The 25,000-nt window shown below is 44.2% G+C and overlaps 1 protein-coding gene across 2 annotated transcripts in view; it reads left to right on the top strand.

Annotated features, from left to right (window-relative positions):
- The window catches only part of LOC127643248 (myotubularin-related protein 4-like), a 79,806-nt gene that overhangs the window by 32,781 nt on the left and 22,025 nt on the right, over positions 1-25,000 (top strand). Inside the window, exons 3-6 of one of the 2 annotated variants that reach the window (XM_052125910.1) lie at positions 564-653; positions 5,782-5,898; positions 7,794-7,823; positions 8,269-8,351. In XM_052125910.1, the coding sequence (XP_051981870.1) occupies positions 564-653; positions 5,782-5,898; positions 7,794-7,823; positions 8,269-8,351 (320 nt within the window). The remainder of the gene's footprint in view (positions 1-563; positions 654-5,781; positions 5,899-7,793; positions 7,824-8,268; positions 8,352-25,000) is intronic. The other variant, XM_052125911.1, reaches the window with a different exon arrangement.

Genomic DNA, 25,000 nt, shown 5'->3' with positions numbered 1-25,000 from the left:
TGCTAATCACGCTATCTGTCATGTTGATCGTAATATCCGAGCTCCCTAGCAACCGGGCCAATTTGGTTACCCCATGTGACTTTACCTTCCCTAGCAACCAGGCCAATTTGGTTACCCCATGTGACTCTATCCTCCCTAGCAACCGGAGCTAATTTGGTTACCCCATGTGACTGTACCCTCCCTAGCAACCATCCTTTTGCAGCACCACGCTCGAATCCAGTGAGCTCTTCAGTACGACCCAGGGCTGGACTGATAATTGGGCATTTTCCCGGTGTGTAGACGCACTTTGGGACCGATCAGGGGTAGACTGGCCATCGGGAGAACCGAGCTGGCCGGTGTGGTGATGTGAAATGGTGCCAAATGGGCCGTGGTAAGCTAGAATGAGCCGCTGTATTATGTAGAACGGACCACAAAATGGCGTCGCGATGTGCAGAAAAGGACAGCAAACACCCCTTTTTTGTCAGTAATTGCGTGGCCAGATTACCACCGTAATCCTGTTTGTCCATGGTTTACTACAGAATTATACGTGCATCATTTAATGAAACATGTCTTTGTGTTCGCAGGGTGAAGAAGGACCTCCAAGTCTGGAGTATATCCAGGCCAGGGATCTGTTCCCCCAGAAAGAACTGGTCAAAGAACACGACAGTCTTCAGGTTTGTACGCTTGCCTTATGTAGGGTCAGGGGTTATGACCCCCATAGTCTTGCATGCACCGACTGAACTTGCATCATGTGACTTGTTCCACCTGTGAATTATAAACCTGTGTTATGCATATGTTGACACAACCCTCATTGTATCATGTAGTCATCCGTGTTGAGCATCATCTCATGTCGTGGGTTAGTCACACCTCTCACGCACAGTGTTTGGTCATGTAAAGGTGTCTGTCGTTTCCGTGTCATTAACTGATAGCAGCTTTCTGCTAACACACACTTTAATGCTTGAACGGTTCATACAGTTACACAATGGACTAAGAGGACCGATGGTGAGCGAGATACAGACCCTGTTTAACGGGAATTAGCATCAGGTGTTCAGCGCTCTCTTAGTGGACACACTCCGGGTTTGTCCTGGGTCAAAAATGGTCTTCGGTGGTGGTTATTCATACCTACTTTAATATCATCTACTTTAGGGATGAACGATTTGGACTGACAAAAAAAGGAACATAAATTCGACAGTAATTAACCACTAATAATTGGTCTGGTTTATTAGACCTTTTGTTCGCTGATTTCTCACCCTTGTATAATAGCCCCTGGCTGGGGATTTTGCATAGCAACTGGCTCAAATGTTCTGTCGCTGTCCTTTTTTTAGCCGACTACGCCACCACCACTGTATGCTTGTGCATTAAGAGAAATGTACTTGCTGGATCTTTCAAAGACCTGACAGCATGAAATACATTAGAACTGCTAATGGTGTAAGCATAACAACAAACCACACTGTACAAACAGTAACATGCGTGAGAATAAAACACAGGAGCTGCGTATACAGCCTCATAAGTCACTTATAATGTTAGTGTTGTTTCTTACACCATTAGCGGTTCTAATGTATTTCATGCTGTCAGGTCTTTGAAAGATCCAGCAAGTACATTTCTCTTAATGCACAAGCATACAGTGGTGGTGGCGTAGTCGGCTAAAGCACATAACTGGTAATCAGAAGGTTGCTGGTTTGATCCCCACAGTCACCACCATTGTGTCCTTGAGTAAGACACTTAACTCCAGGTTGCTCCGGGGGGATTGTCCCTGTAATAAGTGCTCTGTATAATACATTGGTACTCAGAAGGTTGCTGGTTCGATCCCCACAGCCACCACCATTGTGTCCTTGAGTAAGACACTTAACTCCAGGTTGTTCCGGGGGGATTGTCCCTGTAATAAGTGCTCTGTATAATACATTGGTAATCAGGAGGTCGCTGGTTTGATCCCCACAGTCACCACCATTGTGTCCTTGAGTAAGACACTTAACTCCAGGTTGCTCCGGGGGGATTGTCCCTGTAATAAGTGCACTGTAAGTCACTTTGGATAAAAGCGTCTGCCAAATGCATAAATGTAAATGTAAATGTATACAGTTGAAGTCATTAAAACTCATTATTTTAACCACTCCACAGATTTTATATTAGCAAACTATAGTTTTGGCGAGTCGTTTAGGAAATTTTTGTGTGTCTGTAAACAACATTTTGTCAGAAATGACCCCTCTTACATATGGAGTTCCTCAGGGTTCTGTTTTAGGTCCTATTTTGTTTTTATTGTATATTAGCCCTCTGGGTGATATAATTCGTAATTTAAAAAATGTGTCATCACTTTTACGCGGATGACATTCAGTTGTACTGCTCATTCAAAGAGTCGGAGTTAGGTATATTAACTGATTTATTGGAATGCCTGTCATGCATTAAGACTTGGTTATACAACAATTATTTACAACTGAATACAAAAAAAGACTGAAACTTTGATCATTGCTCCAGAACAAAAAGTACCCCAAATCAAACAACACCTCGGTTCCTTGGACTCATCCGTCCAGTTGAGCCTAAGAAACCTTGGTGTTCAGTTCGACCAATCAATGTCTCTGGATGGTCATTCTAGACAGTTGGTCAGAAACTGCTTTTATCATTTGAGAAATATCTCTAAACTGAGAACAATACTACCCAAAGCTACCATGGAGTTGATCATTCATGCTTTTATTTCGTCACGTTTAGACTATTGTAATTCTCTTTTTATTTGTTTTAACAAATTTTCTCTGAGCCGTCTCCAATTGGTGCAAAACGCAGCAGCCAGGCTATTAACAGGAACAAACAAAAGGACTCACATTACTCCGATCTTATTTATTCTTCACTGGCTTCCAGTAAAATATAGAATTAATTATAAAATATTAGTTTTAACTCTTAGAGCACTTCATGGACAGACCCCTAAATATATTGTGGACATGTTGACCCCTTACTCTTCCTTCCGCACTCTTCGTTCCTCAGGTCAAAATCTCCTGATGATCCCCAAAACCCGACTTAAAACTCAGGGAGACCGCTCTTTTCAGGCAGTTGCTCCCAAACTGTGGAATGCCCTGCCCTTGTCGTTGCGTGTGGCTGATTGACACTTCTATTCAGACAAGCTTTCAGTTAACTTAGTTATTATGTTGTATGCTTTGTATAATGTTTCTTAACTGTTCAAATTGTTATTTGCTACATGTAAAGCACTTTGTGATTTTCTTTTTATCTGTGAAAGGTGCTATATAAATAAAAGTTTACTTACATCTACTTTGTGCATGACACGAGTCATTTCTCAGACCGAGTTTACAGACCGATTGTGTCACTTGTAATTGACTATAATCACAATTCCAGCGGGTCAGAAGTTTACATACAGTAAGTTAACTGTGTCTTTAAGCAGCTTGGAACATTCCAGAAAATGATGTCAAGCCTCTAGACAATTAGCCAGTTAGCTTCTGATAGATGTACTGAATTGGAGGTGTACCTGGATCATCTTTGGGAGCAATTTCCAAACTCCTGAAGGTGCCACGTTCATCTGTACATCAATAGTACACAAGTATAAACACCATGTGACCACACAGTCATCACACCGCTCAGGAAGGAGACGCATTCTGTCTCCTAGAGATGAACGTAGTTTGTGTGAAAAGTGCAAATCAATCCCAGAACAACAGCAAAGGAGCTTGTGAAGATGCTGGAGGAAACAGGTGGACGAGTATCTAGATCCACAGCAAAACCAGTCCTATATGGACATCACCTGAAAGATTCAGCAAGGAAGAAGCCGCTGCTCCAAAACCACCATAAACAAGCCAGACTACAGTTTGCAAGTGCACATGGGGACAAAGATCTGACTGGAGAAATGTCCTCTGGTCTGATGTTTGGAGGGAAAAGGGTGAAGAACAGCATCCCAACTGTGAAGCATGGGGGTGCAGCATCATGTTGTGGGGGTGCTGCAGGAGGGACGGGTGCACTTCACTAAATAGATGATGACATCATGAGGAAGGAACATTATGTGGATATATTGAAGCAACATCTCAAGACATCAGACAGTAAGTTAAAGCTCGGTCACAGTCAGGTCTCCTTAGCAACCGAATTGTCCCGGTTGCTAGGGAGGGTAGAGTCACATGGGGTAACCTCCTCGTGGTCACTATAATGTGGTTCTTGCTCTCGGTGGGGCGTGTGCTGAGTTGTGCGTGGATGCCACGGAGAATAGCATGAAGCCTCCACACGCGCTACGTCTCCATGGTAACGTGCTCAACAAGTCACGTGATAAGATGCGTAGATTGACGTCTCAGACGCGGAGGCAACTGAGATTCGTCCTCCGTCACCCGGATTGAGGCGAGTCACTACACCACCACGAGGACTCAGAGCGCATCGGGAATTGGGTGTTACAGATTGGGGAGAAAAGGGGAGGAAACAATTGGTTGTAGCAACAATTTTTATTGGGTTATTTGCCAAACATCATAGCAAATAATGGCCATTAAGTCTATAGAATCCATTTTTAAATACCACATATATTCAAATCCAAATGGGCCTTCTGAACTACTGTTGTTTACCTCACACAAAGTAGAATTTTCCTCTCATGACTCGATGTCTCAAACAAGATGTTATTACGATGGTAATGAAGTCATCCGAGAAGGCTGCTGGCTGAGCTTTGGAACATAATACATATATTTCTTTTGTCCATTAGACAAGAACTCTGACGTCCACTTTCTCAGAAGTGCTCGCCATCAGCCGAAGACGCTTGAGTGAAATTAAACTGAGACTCTGGGCTGAGCTCCTGTAATCTGGCGCTCAATGGCTCTGTTGGGTTTTGCTCATAAGTAACAGAGTTTAAGTCGCACAGACACACACACACTCACACTCACACACACACACTCTCGCACAGACACACACACACACACTCACTCTCACACACACACACACACACTCACACAGACACACACACACTCACTCTTACACACACACACTCACACTCACACACACACACTCTCGCACAGACACACACACACACTCACACTCACACACACACACTCTCGCACAGACACACACACACTCACTCTTACACACACACACACACAGACACACACAGACACAAACAATGTTATCTGCATCATAGAATAAACATGAGGAAAATGGCGCCATCTGGTGGAAAATATAAAAATATGTAGATTTTGAAGCCAGGGCTCCGTTGGCATTAACATGAAAAAATGAAAAAGACAAAAATGTCCCAAAGGTTGCACAAGTGTTAATACATCAAGATCCAAAACTGAGCGGTTTAAAATAATCAATGAATTTGCATTTTGTCATTATTATTATTTTTACAGCAGCTCAACTTTTCTGCTGAGTTTGGTGGTTCACGTAAAGCAAAGGAGACTTCAGTTTCCGTCTCGCACACAGTCACCGCTCGGACTGTCGACACGCAGCCCAACTTTTCTACATTCTAGATCCGTCTCTGAACACGCGTCTGCACTGAGAGTTGTGCGAAGCAGTCATGCACATTCCGTGAAATACGGCTCACGGTCTAAAGATATACTTTAAGAACCGAAACACTCGATGATCACTGTCAAGATGTTTCAAATCCTGTTGCATCTAAAATACAAACTTCTTCAAGAACAGTCTGAACTGCTCCAATGTTTGGAGTGCCAACCAGTTTCAGGGGTCTGCCCATCAAGGTTGTAAGTCGGGCAAAGTTTGCCCACCGTTAAGAGTCGCGCTGTTCAACAGTGGCGTATGAAGCTTTGGTGCTTCCAGCTGGACACAGGATCGAGTCTGGCCTTGTCCAATAAAGTCCAAACATTAAAGTGTTCTTTCTCTCTGCAGGTTCCGTTCCCCGTCCTCCAGGGCGAGTGGGTGGAGTTTTTGGGTCGTGCCGATGATGCCATCATTGCGATTTCCAACTATAGACTCCACATCAAGTTCAAGGACTCCATCATCAACGTAAGACCACAGATCAATGCAAACCTGACGGTAGCTTCAACATGTGTAGAAAAAGTGTGAAGAAACAAACGTGTCCCAAACATGGGATATCAAAACGGGACTTTTATTATGAAAACATGGGATATAAAAACGGGACTTTTATTATGAAAACACGCGATATCAAAACGGGACTTTTATTACGAAAACACGCGATATCAAAACGGGACTTTTATTACGAAAACACGCGATAGCAAAACGGGACTTTTATTACGAAAACACGCGATAGCAAAACGGGACTTTTATTACGAAAACACGCGATAGCAAAACGGGACTTTTATTACGAAAACACGCGATAGCAAAACGGGACTTTTATTACGAAAACACGCGATATCAAAACGGGACTTTTATTACGAAAACATAAGATATCAAAACGGGACTTTTATTATGAAAACACAAGCTATCAAAACGGGACTTTTATTATGAAAACACAAGCTATCAAAACGGGACTTTTATTATGAAAACACGATCGCCAGATGAATCCAGTTCAACACACTTGGGTCAGTCGTCCATGACAAGCGTTCATTAAAAACATCCAATCGCACTTTTTGTCCATAAAAGTGATAAATGTGAGAAATATTGATATATTCTGCATTGTTTACATGAGATCTCGCCTTCGTCATCGTTCTTCATCAAACTGCAATCTGAGCAGCATTCATGTTGTAAAACTGTTTATGATCTGATATATTAGAGTCTCATAAACAAAACCAGCCCGTCTCCAAAGTCTGTTTATAAAAATGTGGCGTAGTTTTATTCATAATAGTCGAGCAGTGCCGTCAGATTTAGTGTCGTCTTGAGAGGCGTTCTAATAAGCGCCAGATAGTCAAATAATCACTCTAATAATAAGCGAATAGACGACTAATCGTTCTAATAATCGCCAGATAGTTGAACGATCACTCTAATAATAAGCGAATAGACGACTAATCGTTCTAATAATCGCCAGATAGTTGAACGATCGCTCTAATAATAAGCGAATAGACGACTAATCGTTCTAATAATCGCCAGATCGTTGAATAACGACTCTAATAATCGTCAGATAGGCGAATAATGGTTCTAATAATCGACGAATAGTTGAATAATCATTCTAATAATCGTTAGATTAGTCGATTAACAAAAGAATTGTTAGTTGCGGCCCTACTTGGAATGCAATAATACTAAAGTATTTCTGATCTGAACATACTGTAGCTAGAAAAGAATTCTATATTCCATATTTAAATGGAATATTCCATTTTTTACCACAAGCTCTTTAATTGAAACCATATTGTGCCCACGCAGCGAGCTGGCAGCGGTTTGACTCTCGACAAGAGCGCTATTGCGAGCTGTCATTTGCTCGTGAGATTGTGGCCATCCGGAGGAGATATCAGTTTTAGTGGAGTTACGGAGAATCTGCGCGATCCCGTGAAGGGTGATGGAAGAGTGTAGCGCGGCGCTCCGGGAATGATGTCTCATTTAACTAATTAAATATTTATACATTCTAAAATATTGTAAAAATATAGAAAACTTTTTTTTTTTCTTCTTCTGCTGTTGGAGCAAATGTTAATCCAGAAAGAATGTTTGTTGTGGTCTCCGATTCACGGCTAGTTTTCCTGCTATAATTTACTTCCGAGATCATTCAGGGCCCATATTTCCCATATTCAGAGACTCTCTTTCTCTCTGTACATTTTCTGCCCTTCCATCATTTATATTTTTCTCTTTGTGTTTTAGTATTTTTGCTGAGTCACTTTTTCATTTCCCTCTTGTTTTTCCTCCTTTCTTTCCTCTCCCTCTTTTCCTCATCCGTCTCCTCTTTCTCATATTCCTCTCCATTCTTAAATCCCCTTTCTTCCTCATCCCTGTCTGTATCTGTGCTGATGTTGTAGATGTATCCTGGTGTGGACAGTGAAATATCTGTGAGTAATTCACTCTTCCAACCTTCATCCATTCTATGTGTTTATTTTTCCCCTCGTAACACTTTTATGATTTTTATTTTCTGTGTTTCTCAAACTGGATCTGGTACAGTGTGTTTACATTAATCAACAAGATATGCATTATATAGGCCTGTCAAAGTTAACAAAGTTGAATTAAATATATTAATTACATATAAGATTGATTTTCATTATTATAACCACTAAAACACCATTTTGCCTAATTTCACTTATAAAAGAGTGTGGAAATTTCTCATCAGCTCATGAAGTTATGAAGATATATGAAAGCAAATTAAGTGTTTAATTCTGCAATAGATGTAAAGCAGACACATTTAAAACTTTATTGAATTGTTGCAGGTATTTGTAGTGGTTGATTCAGTCATGTGATGAAGTCTTCTGGTCTCTGATTTGCTGATTGTGTTGTGTACAGGTTCCTCTCAGACTGATCGAGCGTGTGGAGAGTAGAGAGATGTTTCAACTTCACATCGTCTGCAAAGACTCTAAAGTAGTGAGGTAATACACACACACTCTCTCTCTCTCAAACACTCACACACCAAACACTCACACATCAAACACTCTCACCACTCACACATAAAACACTCTCACATCAAACACTCACACATCAAACACTCACACATCAAACACTCTCACCTCTCACACATCAAACACTCACACATCAAACACTCACACATCAAACACTCACACATCAAACACTCACATCAAACACTCACACATCAAACACTCACACATCAAACACTCACACATCAAACACTCACACATCAAACACTCTCACATCAAACACTCACACATCAAACACTCACACATCAAACACTCTCACCACTCACACATCAAACACTCACACATCAAACACTCACACATCAAACACTCTCACCACTCTCTCACACATCAAACACTCTCACCACTCTCTCACCCATCAAACACTCTCACTCTCACCACTCACACATCAAACACTCACACATCAAACACTCACACATCAAACACTCACACATCAAACACTCTCACATCAAACACTCACACATCAAACACTCACACATCAAACACTCTCACCACTCACACATCAAACACTCACACATCAAACACTCACACATCAAACACTCTCACCACTCTCTCACACATCAAACACTCTCACCACTCTCTCACCCATCAAACACTCTCACTCTCACCACTCACACATCAAACACTCACACATCAAACACTCTCACCTCTCACACATCAAACACTCACACATCAAACACTCTCACCAATCACCCATCAAACACTCACACATCAAACACTCTCACCTCTCACACATCAAACACTCACACATCAAACACTCTCACCAATCACCCATCAAACACTCACCCATCAAACACTCACACATCAAACACTCTCACCACTCACACATCAAACACTCTCACCACTCACACATCAAACACTCTCACCACTCACCCATCAAACACTCACACATCAAACACTCTCACCACTCACACATCAAACACTCACACATCAAACACTCACCTCTCACACATCAAACACTCTCACCTCTCACACATCAAACACTCACACATCAAACACTCTCACCAATCACCCATCAAACACTCACACATCAAACACTCACACATCAAACACTCTCACCACTCACACATAAAACACTCTCACCACTCACACATCAAACACTCACACATCAAACACTCTCACCTCTCACACATCAAACACTCTCACCAATCACCCATCAAACACTCACCCATCAAACACTCACCCATCAAACACTCACACATCAAACACTCACACATCAAACACTCACACATCAAACACTCACACATCAAACACTCTCACCACTCACACATCAAACACTCACACATCAAACACTCTCACCACTCACCCATCAAACACTCACCACTCACACATCAAACACTCTCACCACTCACCCATCAAACACTCACACATCAAACACTCTCACCACTCACACATCAAACACTCTCACCACTCACACATCAAACACTCACACATCAAACACTCTCACCACTCACACATCAAACACTCACACATCAAACACTCTCACCACTCACACATCAAACACTCACACATCAAACACTCTCACCACTCACACATCAAACACTCTCACCACTCACACATCAAACACTCTCACCTCTCACACATCAAACACTCTCACCACTCACACATCAAACACTCTCACCACTCACATCAAACACTCAAACACTCACACATCAAACACTCTCACCACTCACACATCAAACACTCTCACCACTCACACATCAAACACTCTCACCACTCACACATCAAACACTCTCACCACTCACACATCAAACACTCTCACCACTCACACATCAAACACTCTCACACATCAAACACTCTCACCACTCACCCATCAAACACTCACCACTCACACATCAAACACTCTCACCACTCACCCATCAAACACTCACACATCAAACACTCTCACCACTCACACATCAAACACTCTCACCACTCACACATCAAACACTCTCACCACTCACCCATCAAACACTCACACATCAAACACTCTCACCACTCACCCATCAAACACTCACACATCAAACACTCTCACCACTCACACATCAAACACTCTCACCACTCACACATCAAACACTCTCACCACTCACATCAAACACTCACACATCAAACACTCTCACCACTCACCACTCACACATCAAACACTCTCACCACTCACACATCAAACACTCTCACCACTCACATCAAACACTCTCACCACTCACACATCAAACACTCTCACCACTCACACATCAAACACTCTCACCACTCACACATCAAACACTCTCACCACTCACACATCAAACACTCTCACCACTCACCCATCAAACACTCTCACCACTCACACATCAAACACTCTCACCACTCACCCATCAAACACTCTCACCACTCACCCATCAAACACTCTCACCACTCACACATCAAACACTCTCACCACTCACACATCAAACACTCACACATCAAACACTCACCCATCAAACACTCTCACCACTCACCCATCAAACACTCACACATCAAACACTCTCACCACTCTCTCACACATCAAACACTCACCACTCTCAGATCAAACACTCACCACTCACCCATCAAACACTCTCACCACTCTCTCACACATCAAACACTCACCACTCTCAGATCAAACACTCACACATCAAACACTCTCACCACTCACACATCAAACACTCTCACCACTCACACATCAAACACTCACACATCAAACACTCACACATCAAACACTCTCACCACTCACACATCAAACACTCTCACCACTCACACATCAAACACTCACCACTCACACATCAAACACTCTCACCACTCACACATCAAACACTCACACATCAAACACTCTCACCACTCACCCATCAAACACTCTCACCACTCACACATCAAACACTCTCACCACTCACCCATCAAACACTCCACCACTCATCACATCAAACACTCTCACCACTCACACATCAAACACTCTCACCACTCACATCAAACACTCTCACCACTCACACATCAAACACTCACACATCAAACACTCTCACCACTCACACATCAAACACTCTCACCACTCACACATCAAACACTCTCACCACTCACACATCAAACACTCACACATCAAACACTCTCACCACTCACCCATCAAACACTCTCACCACTCACACATCAAACACTCTCACCACTCACCCATCAAACACTCACACATCAAACACTCTCACCACTCACACATCAAACACTCTCACCACTCACACATCAAACACTCTCACCTCTCACACATCAAACACTCACACATCAAACACTCTCACCACTCACCCATCAAACACTCACACATCAAACACTCACACATCAAACACTCTCACCACTCACACATAAAACACTCTCACCACTCACACATCACTCACACATCAAACACTCACACATCAAACACTCACACATCAAACACTCACCCATCAAACACTCTCACCACTCACCCATCAAACACTCACACATCAAACACTCTCACCACTCACACATCAAACACTCACACATCAAACACTCACACATCAAACACTCACACATCAAACACTCACACATCAAACACTCACCCATCAAACACTCACACATCAAACACTCTCACCACTCTCTCACACATCACTCACACATCAAACACTCACACATCAAACACTCACACATCAAACACTCACCCATCAAACACTCTCACCAATCACACATAAAACACTCTCACCACTCACACATCACTCACACATCAAACACTCACACATCAAACACTCTCACCACTCACCCATCAAACACTCACACATCAAACACTCTCACCACTCTCTCACACATCAAACACTCTCACCACTCTCTCACACATCAAACACTCACCACTCTCAGATCAAACACTCACCACTCACCCATCAAACACTCTCACCACTCTCTCACACATCAAACACTCACCACTCTCAGATCAAACACTCACACATCAAACACTCTCACCACTCACACATCAAACACTCTCACCACTCACACATCAAACACTCACACATCAAACACTCACACATCAAACACTCTCACCTCTCACACATCAAACACTCTCACCTCTCACACATCAAACACTCACACCACTCACACATCAAACACTCTCACCACTCACACATCAAACACTCTCACCACTCACACATCAAACACTCACACATCAAACACTCTCACCACTCACCCATCAAACACTCACACATCAAACACTCTCACCACTCACCCATCAAACACTCACACATCAAACACTCTCACCACTCACACATCAAACACTCTCACCACTCACACATCAAACACTCTCACCACTCACACATCAAACACTCTCACCAATCACCCATCAAACACTCACACATCAAACACTCTCACCTCTCACACATCAAACACTCACACATCAAACACTCTCACCAATCACCCATCAAACACTCACACATCAAACACTCACACATCAAACACTCTCACCACTCACACATCAAACACTCTCACCACTCACATCAAACACTCTCACCTCTCACACATCAAACACTCTCACCTCTCACACATCAAACACTCACACATCAAACACTCTCACCACTCACCCATCAAACACTCTCACCTCTCACACATCAAACACTCTCACCACTCACATCAAACACTCTCACCACTCACACATCAAACACTCTCACCTCTCACACATCAAACACTCACACATCAAACACTCTCACCAATCACCCATCAAACACTCACACATCAAACACTCACACATCAAACACTCTCACCACTCACACATAAAACACTCTCACCACTCACACATCAAACACTCACACATCAAACACTCTCACCTCTCACACATCAAACACTCTCACCACTCACACATCAAACACTCACACATCAAACACTCTCACCTCTCACACATCAAACACTCTCACCAATCACCCATCAAACACTCACACATCAAACACTCTCACCACTCACCCATCAAACACTCACACATCAAACACTCTCACCACTCACACATCAAACACTCTCACCACTCACACATCAAACACTCTCACCACTCACACATCAAACACTCTCACCACTCTCACATCAAACACTCTCACCTCTCACACATCAAACACTCTCACCACTCACACATCAAACACTCTCACCACTCACACATCAAACACTCTCACCACTCTCACATCAAACACTCTCACCACTCACACATCAAACACTCTCACCTCTCACATCAAACACTCTCACCACTCACACATCAAACACTCTCACCACTCACCCATCAAACACTCTCACATCAAACACTCACCCATCAAACACTCTCACCACTCACACATCAAACACTCTCATCACTCACACATCAAACACTCTCACATCAAACACTCTCACCACTCTTACATCAAACACTCATCACTCACACATCAAACACTCTCACCACTCTCACATCAAACACTCTCACCACTCTCACATCAAACACTCTCACCACTCACCCATCAAACACTCTCACCACTCACACATCAAACACTCTCACCTCTCACACATCAAACACTCACCACTCACACATCAAACACTCTCATCAATCACACATCAAACACTCTCACCACTCACACATCAAACACTCTCACCACTCACCCATCAAACACTCTCACCACTCTCACATCAAACACTCTCACCACTCACACATCAAACACTCACACATCAAACACTCACCCATCAAACACTCTCACCACTCACACATCAAACACTCTCACCACTCACACATCAAACACTCTCACCACTCTCACATCAAACACTCTCACCTCTCACACATCAAACACTCTCACCACTCTCACATCAAACACTCACCCATCAAACACTCTCACCACTCTCACATCAAACACTCTCACCACTCACACATCAAACACTCTCACCACTCACACATCAAACACTCTCACCACTCACATCAAACACTCTCACCACTCACACATCAAACACTCTCACTCACCATCAAACACTCACATCAAACACTCTCACACTCACCCATCAAACACTCTCACCACTCTCACATCAAACACTCTCACCACTCTCACATCAAACACTCTCACCACTCACACATCAAACACTCTCACCACTCACACATCAAACACTCTCACCACTCACCCATCAAACACTCACACATCAAACACTCTCACCACTCACCACTCACCCATCAAACACTCACACATCAAACACTCTCACCTCTCACACATCAAACACTCTCACCACTCTCACATCAAACACTCTCACCTCTCACACATCAAACACTCTCACCACTCACCCATCAAACACTCTCACCACTCACCCATCAAACACACTCACCACTCACACATCAAACACTCTCACCACTCACCCATCAAACACTCTCACCACTCACCCATCAAACACTCTCACCACTCACCCATCAAACACACTCACCACTCACACATCAAACACTCTCACCACTCACCCATCAAACACTCTCACCACTCACCCATCAAACACACTCACCACTCACACATCAAACACTCTCACCACTCACCCATCAAACACACTCACCACTCACCCATCAAACACTCTCACCACTCACCCATCAAACACACTCACCACTCACACATCAAACACTCTCACCACTCACCACTCACCCATCAAACACTCACACATCAAACACTCTCACCTCTCACACATCAAACACTCTCACCACTCTCACATCAAACACTCTCACCTCTCACACATCAAACACTCTCACCACTCACCCATCAAACACTCTCACCACTCACCCATCAAACACTCTCACCACTCACACATCAAACACTCTCACCACTCACACATCAAACACTCTCACCACTCACCCATCAAACACTCTCACCACTCACACATCAAACACTCTCACCACTCACCCATCAAACACTCTCACACTCACCCATCAAACACTCACCACTCACCCATCAAACACACTCACCACTCACACATCAAACACTCACCACTCACACATCAAACACTCTCACCACTCACCCATCAAACACTCACCACTCACACATCAAACACTCTTACCACTCACACATCAAACACTCTCACCACTCACACATCAAACACTCTCACCACTCACCCATCAAACACTCTCACACTCACCCATCAAACACTCTTACCACTCACCCATCAAACACTCTTACCACTCACACATCAAACACTCTCACCACTCACACATCAAACACTCTCACCACTCACACATCAAACACTCTCACCACTCACACATCAAACACTCACCACTCACACATCAAACACTCACCACTCACACATCAAACACTCTCACCACTCACACATCAAACACTCTCACCACTCACACATCAAACACTCACCACTCACACATCAAACACTCTCACCACTCACCCATCAAACACTCTCACACTCACCCATCAAACACTCTTACCACTCACACATCAAACACTCTCACCACTCACACATCAAACACACTCACCTCTCACACATCAAACACTCTCACCACTCACCCATCAAACACTCTCACCACTCACCCATCAAACACACTCACCACTCACACATCAAACACTCTCACCACTCACCCATCAAACACTCTCACCACTCACCCATCAAACACTCTCACCACTCACCCATCAAACACACTCACCACTCACACATCAAACACTCTCACCACTCACCACTCACCCATCAAACACTCACACATCAAACACTCTCACCTCTCACACATCAAACACTCTCACCACTCTCACATCAAACACTCTCACCTCTCACACATCAAACACTCTCACCACTCACCCATCAAACACTCTCACCACTCACCCATCAAACACTCTCACCACTCACACATCAAACACTCTCACCACTCTCACATCAAACACTCTCACCACTCACCCATCAAACACACTCACCACTCACACATCAAACACTCTCACCACTCACCCATCAAACACTCTCACACTCACCCATCAAACACTCTTACCACTCACACATCAAACACTCACCACTCACACATCAAACACTCTCACCACTCACCCATCAAACACTCTCACACTCACCCATCAAACACTCTCACCACTCACACATCAAACACTCTCACCACTCACACATCAAACACTCTCACCACTCACCCATCAAACACTCTCACACTCACCCATCAAACACTCTCACACTCACCCATCAAACACTCTCACCACTCACCCATCAAACACTCTTACCACTCACACATCAAACACTCTCACCACTCACCCATCAAACACTCTCACACTCACCCATCAAACACTCTCACCACTCACCCATCAAACACTCTCACACTCACCCATCAAACACTCTCACACTCACCCATCAAACACTCTCACCACTCACCCATCAAACACTCTCACACTCACCCATCAAACACTCTCACCACTCACACATCAAACACTCTCACCACTCACCCATCAAACACTCTCACACTCACCCATCAAACACTCTCACACTCACCCATCAAACACTCTTACCACTCACACATCAAACACTCTCACCACTCACACATCAAACACTCTCACACTCACCCATCAAACACTCAAACCACTCTCTCACACATCAAACACTCTCACCACTCTCACATCAAACACTCTCACCTCTCACACATCAAACACTCTCACCACTCACACATCAAACACTCTCACCACTCTCACATCAAACACTCTCACACTCACCCATCAAACACTCTTACCACTCACCCATCAAACACTCTTACCACTCACACATCAAACACTCTCACCACTCACACATCAAACACTCTCACACTCACCCATCAAACACTCTCACCTCTCACACATCAAACACTCAAACCACTCTCTCACACATCAAACACTCTCACCACTCTCACATCAAACACTCTCACCTCTCACACATCAAACACTCTCACCACTCACATATCAAACACTCTCACCACTCTCACATCAAACACTCTCACCACTCACACATCAAACACTCTCACCACTCACATATCAAACACTCTCACCACTCACACATCAAACACTCTCACCACTCACACATGAAACACTCTCACCACTCTCACATCAAACACTCACCCATCAAACACTCTCACCACTCTCACATCAAACACTCTCACCACTCACACATCAAACACTCTCACCTCTCACATCAAACACTCTCACCACTCACACATCAAACACTCTCACCACTCACCCATCAAACACTCTCACATCAAACACTCACCCATCAAACACTCTCACCACTCACACATCAAACACTCTCATCACTCACACATCAAACACTCTCACATCAAACACTCTCACCACTCTTACATCAAACACTCATCACTCACACATCAAACACTCTCACCACTCTCACATCAAACACTCTCACCACTCACCCATCAAACACTCTCACCACTCACACATCAAACACTCACCACTCACACATCAAACACTCTCATCAATCACACATCAAACACTCTCACCACTCACACATCAAACACTCTCACCACTCACCCATCAAACACTCTCACCACTCTCACATCAAACACTCTCACCACTCACACATCAAACACTCACACATCAAACACTCACCCATCAAACACTCTCACCACTCACACATCAAACACTCACACCACTCACACATCAAACACTCACCCATCAAACACTCTCACCACTCACACATCAAACACTCTCACCAATCTCACATCAAACACTCTCACCTCTCACACATCAAACACTCTCACCACTCTCACCACTCTCACATCAAACACTCACCCATCAAACACTCTCACCACTCTCACATCAAACACTCTCACCACTCAGACATCAAACACTCTCACCTCTCACACATCAAACACTCTCACCACTCTCACATCAAACACTCTCACCACTCACACATCAAACACTCTCACCACTCACCCATCAAACACTCACACATCAAACACTCTCACACTCACCCATCAAACACTCTCACCACTCACATCAAACACTCTCACCACTCACACATCAAACACTCTCACCACTCACACATCAAACACTCTCACCACTCACACATCAAACACTCACCACTCACACATCAAACACTCTCACCACTCACCACTCACCCATCAAACACTCACACATCAAACACTCTCACCACTCACACATCAAACACTCTCACCACTCTCACATCAAACACTCTCACCACTCTCACATCAAACACTCTCACCACTCACACATCAAACACTCTCACCACTCACCCATCAAACACTCTCACCACTCACCCATCAAACACACTCACCACTCTCACATCAAACACTCTCACACTCACCCATCAAACACTCTCACCACTCACCCATCAAACACTCTCACCACTCACACATCAAACACTCACCACTCACACATCAAACACTCTCACCACTCACCCATCAAACACTCTCACCACTCACCCATCAAACACACTCACCACTCACACATCAAACACTCTCACCACTCACCCATCAAACACTCTCACACTCACCCATCAAACACTCTTACCACTCACACATCAAACACTCACCACTCACACATCAAACACTCTCACCACTCACCCATCAAACACTCTCACACTCACCCATCAAACACTCTTACCACTCACACATCAAACACTCTCACCACTCACACATCAAACACTCTCACCACTCACCCATCAAACACTCTCACACTCACCCATCAAACACTCAAACCACTCTCTCACACATCAAACACTCTCACCACTCACCCATCAAACACTCTCACACTCACCCATCAAACACTCTTACCACTCACACATCAAACACTCTCACACTCACCCATCAAACACTCTTACCACTCACCCATCAAACACTCTTACCACTCACACATCAAACACTCTCACCACTCACACATCAAACACTCTCACACTCACCCATCAAACACTCAAACCACTCTCTCACACATCAAACACTCTCACCACTCACATCAAACACTCTCACCTCTCACATCAAACACTCTCACCACTCACATATCAAACACTCTCACCACTCACATCAAACACTCTCACACTCACCCATCAAACACTCTTACCACTCACCCATCAAACACTCTTACCACTCACACATCAAACACTCTCACCACTCACACATCAAACACTCACCCATCAAACACTCTCACCTCTCACACATCAAACACTCAAACCACTCTCACACATCAAACACTCTCACCACTCACCATCAAACACTCTCACCTCTCACACATCAAACACTCTCACCACTCACATATCAAACACTCTCACCACTCACACATCAAACACTCTCACCACTCACACATCAAACACTCTCACCACTCACACATGAAACACTCTCACCACTCTCACATCAAACACTCACCCATCAAACACTCTCACCACTCACATATCAAACACTCTCACCACTCACATATCAAACACTCTCACCACTCACACATCAAACACTCTCACCACTCTCACATCAAACACTCTCACCTCTCACACATCAAACACTCTCACCACTCACCCATCAAACACTCTCACCACTCACACATCAAACACTCTCACCACTCACATATCAAACACTCTCACCACTCACACATCAAACACTCTCACCACTCACATATCAAACACTCTCACCACTCACACATCAAACACTCTCACCACTCACATCAAACACTCTCACCTCTCACATCAAACACTCTCACCACTCTCACCCATCAAACACTCTCACCACTCACATATCAAACACTCTCACCACTCACACATCAAACACTCTCACCACTCAGACATCCAACACTCACCCATCAAACACTCTCACCACTCACACATCAAACACTCTCACCACTCACCCATCAAACACTCACCCATCAAACACTCTCACCACTCACATATCAAACACTCTCACCACTCACACATCAAACACTCTCACCACTCTCACATCAAACACTCTCACCACTCACACATCAAACACTCTCACCACTCTCACCCATCAAACACTCTCACCACTCACATATCAAACACTCTCACCACTCACACATCAAACACTCTCACCACTCACCCATCAAACACTCTCACCACTCACACATCAAACACTCTCACCACTCACACATCAAACACTCTCACCACTCACACATCAAACACTCTCACCACTCACCCATCAAACACTCACACATCAAACACTCTCACTCTCACACTCACCCATCAAACACTCACACATCAAACACTCTCACCTCTCACACATCAAACACTCTCACCACTCACATCAAACACTCACACACATCAAACACTCTCACCACTCACACATCAAACACTCTCACCACTCTCACATCAAACACTCTCACCACTCTCACATCAAACACTCTCACCACTCACACATCAAACACTCTCACCTCTCACACATCAAACACTCTCACCACTCTCACATCAAACACTCTCACCACTCTCACATCAAACACTCTCACCACTCACCCATCAAACACTCTCACACTCACCCATCAAACACTCACACATCAAACACTCTCACCTCTCACACATCAAACACTCTCACCACTCACCCATCAAACACTCACACATCAAACACTCTCACACTCACCCATCAAACACTCTCACCACTCTCACATCAAACACTCTCACCACTCACACATCATACACTCTCACCACTCACACATCAAACACTCTCACCACTCACACATCAAACACTCACCACTCACACATCAAACACTCTCACCACTCACCACTCACCCATCAAACACTCACACATCAAACACTCTCACCTCTCACACATCAAACACTCTCACACTCTCACATCAAACACTCTCACCACTCTCACATCAAACACTCTCACCTCTCACACATCAAACACTCTCACCACTCACCCATCAAACACTCTCACCACTCACCCATCAAACACACTCACCACTCACACATCAAACACTCTCACCACTCTCACATCAAACACTCTCACCACTCACCCATCAAACACACTCACCACTCACACATCAAACACTCACCACTCACCCATCAAACACTCTCACACTCACCCATCAAACACTCTTACCACTCACACATCAAACACTCACCACTCACACATCAAACACTCTCACCACTCACCCATCAAACACTCTCACACTCACCCATCAAACACTCTTACCACTCACACATCAAACACTCTCACCACTCACACATCAAACACTCTCACCACTCACCCATCAAACACTCTCACACTCACCCATCAAACACTCTTACCACTCACCCATCAAACACTCTTACCACTCACACATCAAACACTCTCACCACTCACACATCAAACACTCTCACACTCACCCATCAAACACTCAAACCACTCTCTCACACATCAAACACTCTCACCACTCTCACATCAAACACTCTCACCTCTCACACATCAAACACTCTCACCACTCACATATCAAACACTCTCACCACTCTCACATCAAACACTCTCACACTCACCCATCAAACACTCTTACCACTCACACATCAAACACTCTTACCACTCACACATCAAACACTCTCACCACTCACACATCAAACACTCTCACACTCACCCATCAAACACTCTCACCTCTCACACATCAAACACTCAAACCACTCTCTCACACATCAAACACTCTCACCACTCTCACATCAAACACTCTCACCTCTCACACATCAAACACTCTCACCACTCACATATCAAACACTCTCACCACTCTCACATCAAACACTCTCACCACTCACACATCAAACACTCTCACCACTCACACATGAAACACTCTCACCACTCTCACATCAAACACTCACCCATCAAACACTCTCACCACTCACATATCAAACACTCTCACCACTCACATATCAAACACTCTCACCACTCACACATCAAACACTCTCACCACTCTCACATCAAACATTCTCACCTCTCACACATCAAACACTCTCACCACTCTCACATCAAACACTCACCCATCAAACACTCTCACCACTCACATATCAAACACTCTCACCACTCACATATCAAACACTCTCACCACTCACACATCAAACACTCTCACCACTCACATATCAAACACTCTCACCACTCACACATCAAACACTCTCACCACTCTCACATCAAACACTCTCACCTCTCACACATCAAACACTCTCACCACTCTCACCCATCAAACACTCTCACCACTCACATATCAAACACTCTCACCACTCACACATCAAACACTCTCACCACTCACCCATCAAACACTCTCACCACTCACATATCAAACACTCTCACCACTCAGACATCCAACACTCACCCATCAAACACTCTCACCACTCACATATCAAACACTCTCACCACTCACCCATCAAACACTCACCCATCAAACACTCTCACCACTCACATATCAAACACTCTCACCACTCACACATCAAACACTCTCACCACTCTCACATCAAACACTCTCACCTCTCACACATCAAACACTCTCACCACTCTCACCCATCAAACACTCTCACCACTCACATATCAAACACTCTCACCACTCACATATCAAACACTCTCACCACTCACACATCAAACACTCTCACCACTCACCCATCAAACACTCTCACCACTCACACATCAAACACTCACACATCAAACACTCTCACCTCTCACACATCAAACACTCTCACCACTCTCACATCAAACACTCTCACCACTCTCACATCAAACACTCTCACCACTCTCACACATCAAACACTCTCACCACTCTCACATCAAACACTCTCACCACTCTCACATCAAACACTCTCACCACTCACACATCAAACACTCTCACCTCTCACACATCAAACACTCTCACCACTCTCACATCAAACACTCTCACCACTCTCACATCAAACACTCTCACCACTCACCCATCAAACACTCTCACCACTCACCCATCAAACACTCACCCATCAAACACTCTCACACTCACCCATCAAACACTCACACATCAAACACTCTCACCTCTCACACATCAAACACTCTCACCACTCACCCATCAAACACTCTCACCACTCTCACATCAGACACACTCACCACTCACCCATCAAACACACTCACCTCTCACACATCAAACACTCACACATCAAACACTCTCACCACTCTCTCACACATCAAACACTCTCACCACTCTCTCACACATCAAACACTCTCACCACTCACCCATCAAACACTCTCACCACTCTCTCACACATCAAACACTCACCACTCTCAGATCAAACACTCACACATCAAACACTCTCACCACTCACACATCAAACACTCTCACCACTCACACATCAAACACTCACACATCAAACACTCACACATCAAACACTCACACATCAAACACTCTCACCTCTCACACATCAAACACTCTCACCTCTCACACATCAAACACTCTCACCAATCACCCATCAAACACTCACACATCAAACACTCTCACCTCTCACACATCAAACACTCTCACCTCTCACACATCAAACACTCTCACCTCTCACACATCAAACACTCTCACCTCTCACACATCAAACACTCTCACACACATCAAACACTCTCACCAATCACCCATCAAACACTCACACATCAAACACTCACACATCAAACACTCTCACCACTCACACATAAAACACTCTCACCACTCACACATCAAACACTCACACATCAAACACTCTCACATCAAACACTCTCACATCAAACACTCTCACATCAAACACTCACCCATCAAACACTCTCACATCAAACACTCACACATCAAACACTCTCACATCAAACACTCTCACATCAAACACTCTCACATCAAACACTCACCCATCAAACACTCACCCATCAAACACTCTCACATCAAACACTCTCACCACTCACACATCAAACACTCTCACCTCTCACACATCAAACACTCTCACCACTCACCCATCAAACACTCTCACCACTCTCTCACACATCAAACACTCTCACCACTCACATATCAAACACTCCCCACTCACACATCAAACACTCTCACCACTCTCACATGAAACACTCTCACCACTCAGACATCAAACACTCTCACCACTCTCTCACACATCAAACACTCTCACCACTCTCTCACACATCAAACACTCTCACATCAAACACTCACACATCAAACACTCTCACCACTCACACATCAAACACTCTCACCACTCACACATCAAACACTCTCACCACTCTCACATCAAACACTCTCACATCAAACACTCACCCATCAAACACTCTCACATCAAACACTCACCCATCAAACACTCTCACATCAAACACTCTCACCACTCACACATCAAACACTCTCACCTCTCACACATCAAACACTCTCACCACTCACCCATCAAACACTCTCACCACTCTCTCACACATCAAACACTCACCACTCACATATCAAACACTCCCCACTCACCCATCATACACTCTCACCACTCACATATCAAACACTCTCACCACTCACCCATCAAACACTCTCACCACTCACATATCAAACACTCTCACCACTCTCACATCAAACACTCTCACCACTCAGACATCAAACACTCTCACCACTCACCCATCAAACACTCTCACCACTCACCCATCAAACACTCTCACCACTCACATATCAAACACTCTCACCACTCACACATCAAACACTCTCACCACTCACATATCAAACACTCACCACTCACCCATCAAACACTCTCACCTCATTCACAGACAAGAA

The sequence above is a fragment of the Xyrauchen texanus genome, chromosome 4, assembly GCF_025860055.1.
Source record: "Xyrauchen texanus isolate HMW12.3.18 chromosome 4, RBS_HiC_50CHRs, whole genome shotgun sequence".
Lineage (NCBI taxonomy): Eukaryota > Metazoa > Chordata > Actinopteri > Cypriniformes > Catostomidae > Xyrauchen > Xyrauchen texanus.
The sequence above is the reverse complement of the archived record's forward strand: the minus strand, read 5'-3'. Positions and strand labels throughout refer to the sequence as shown.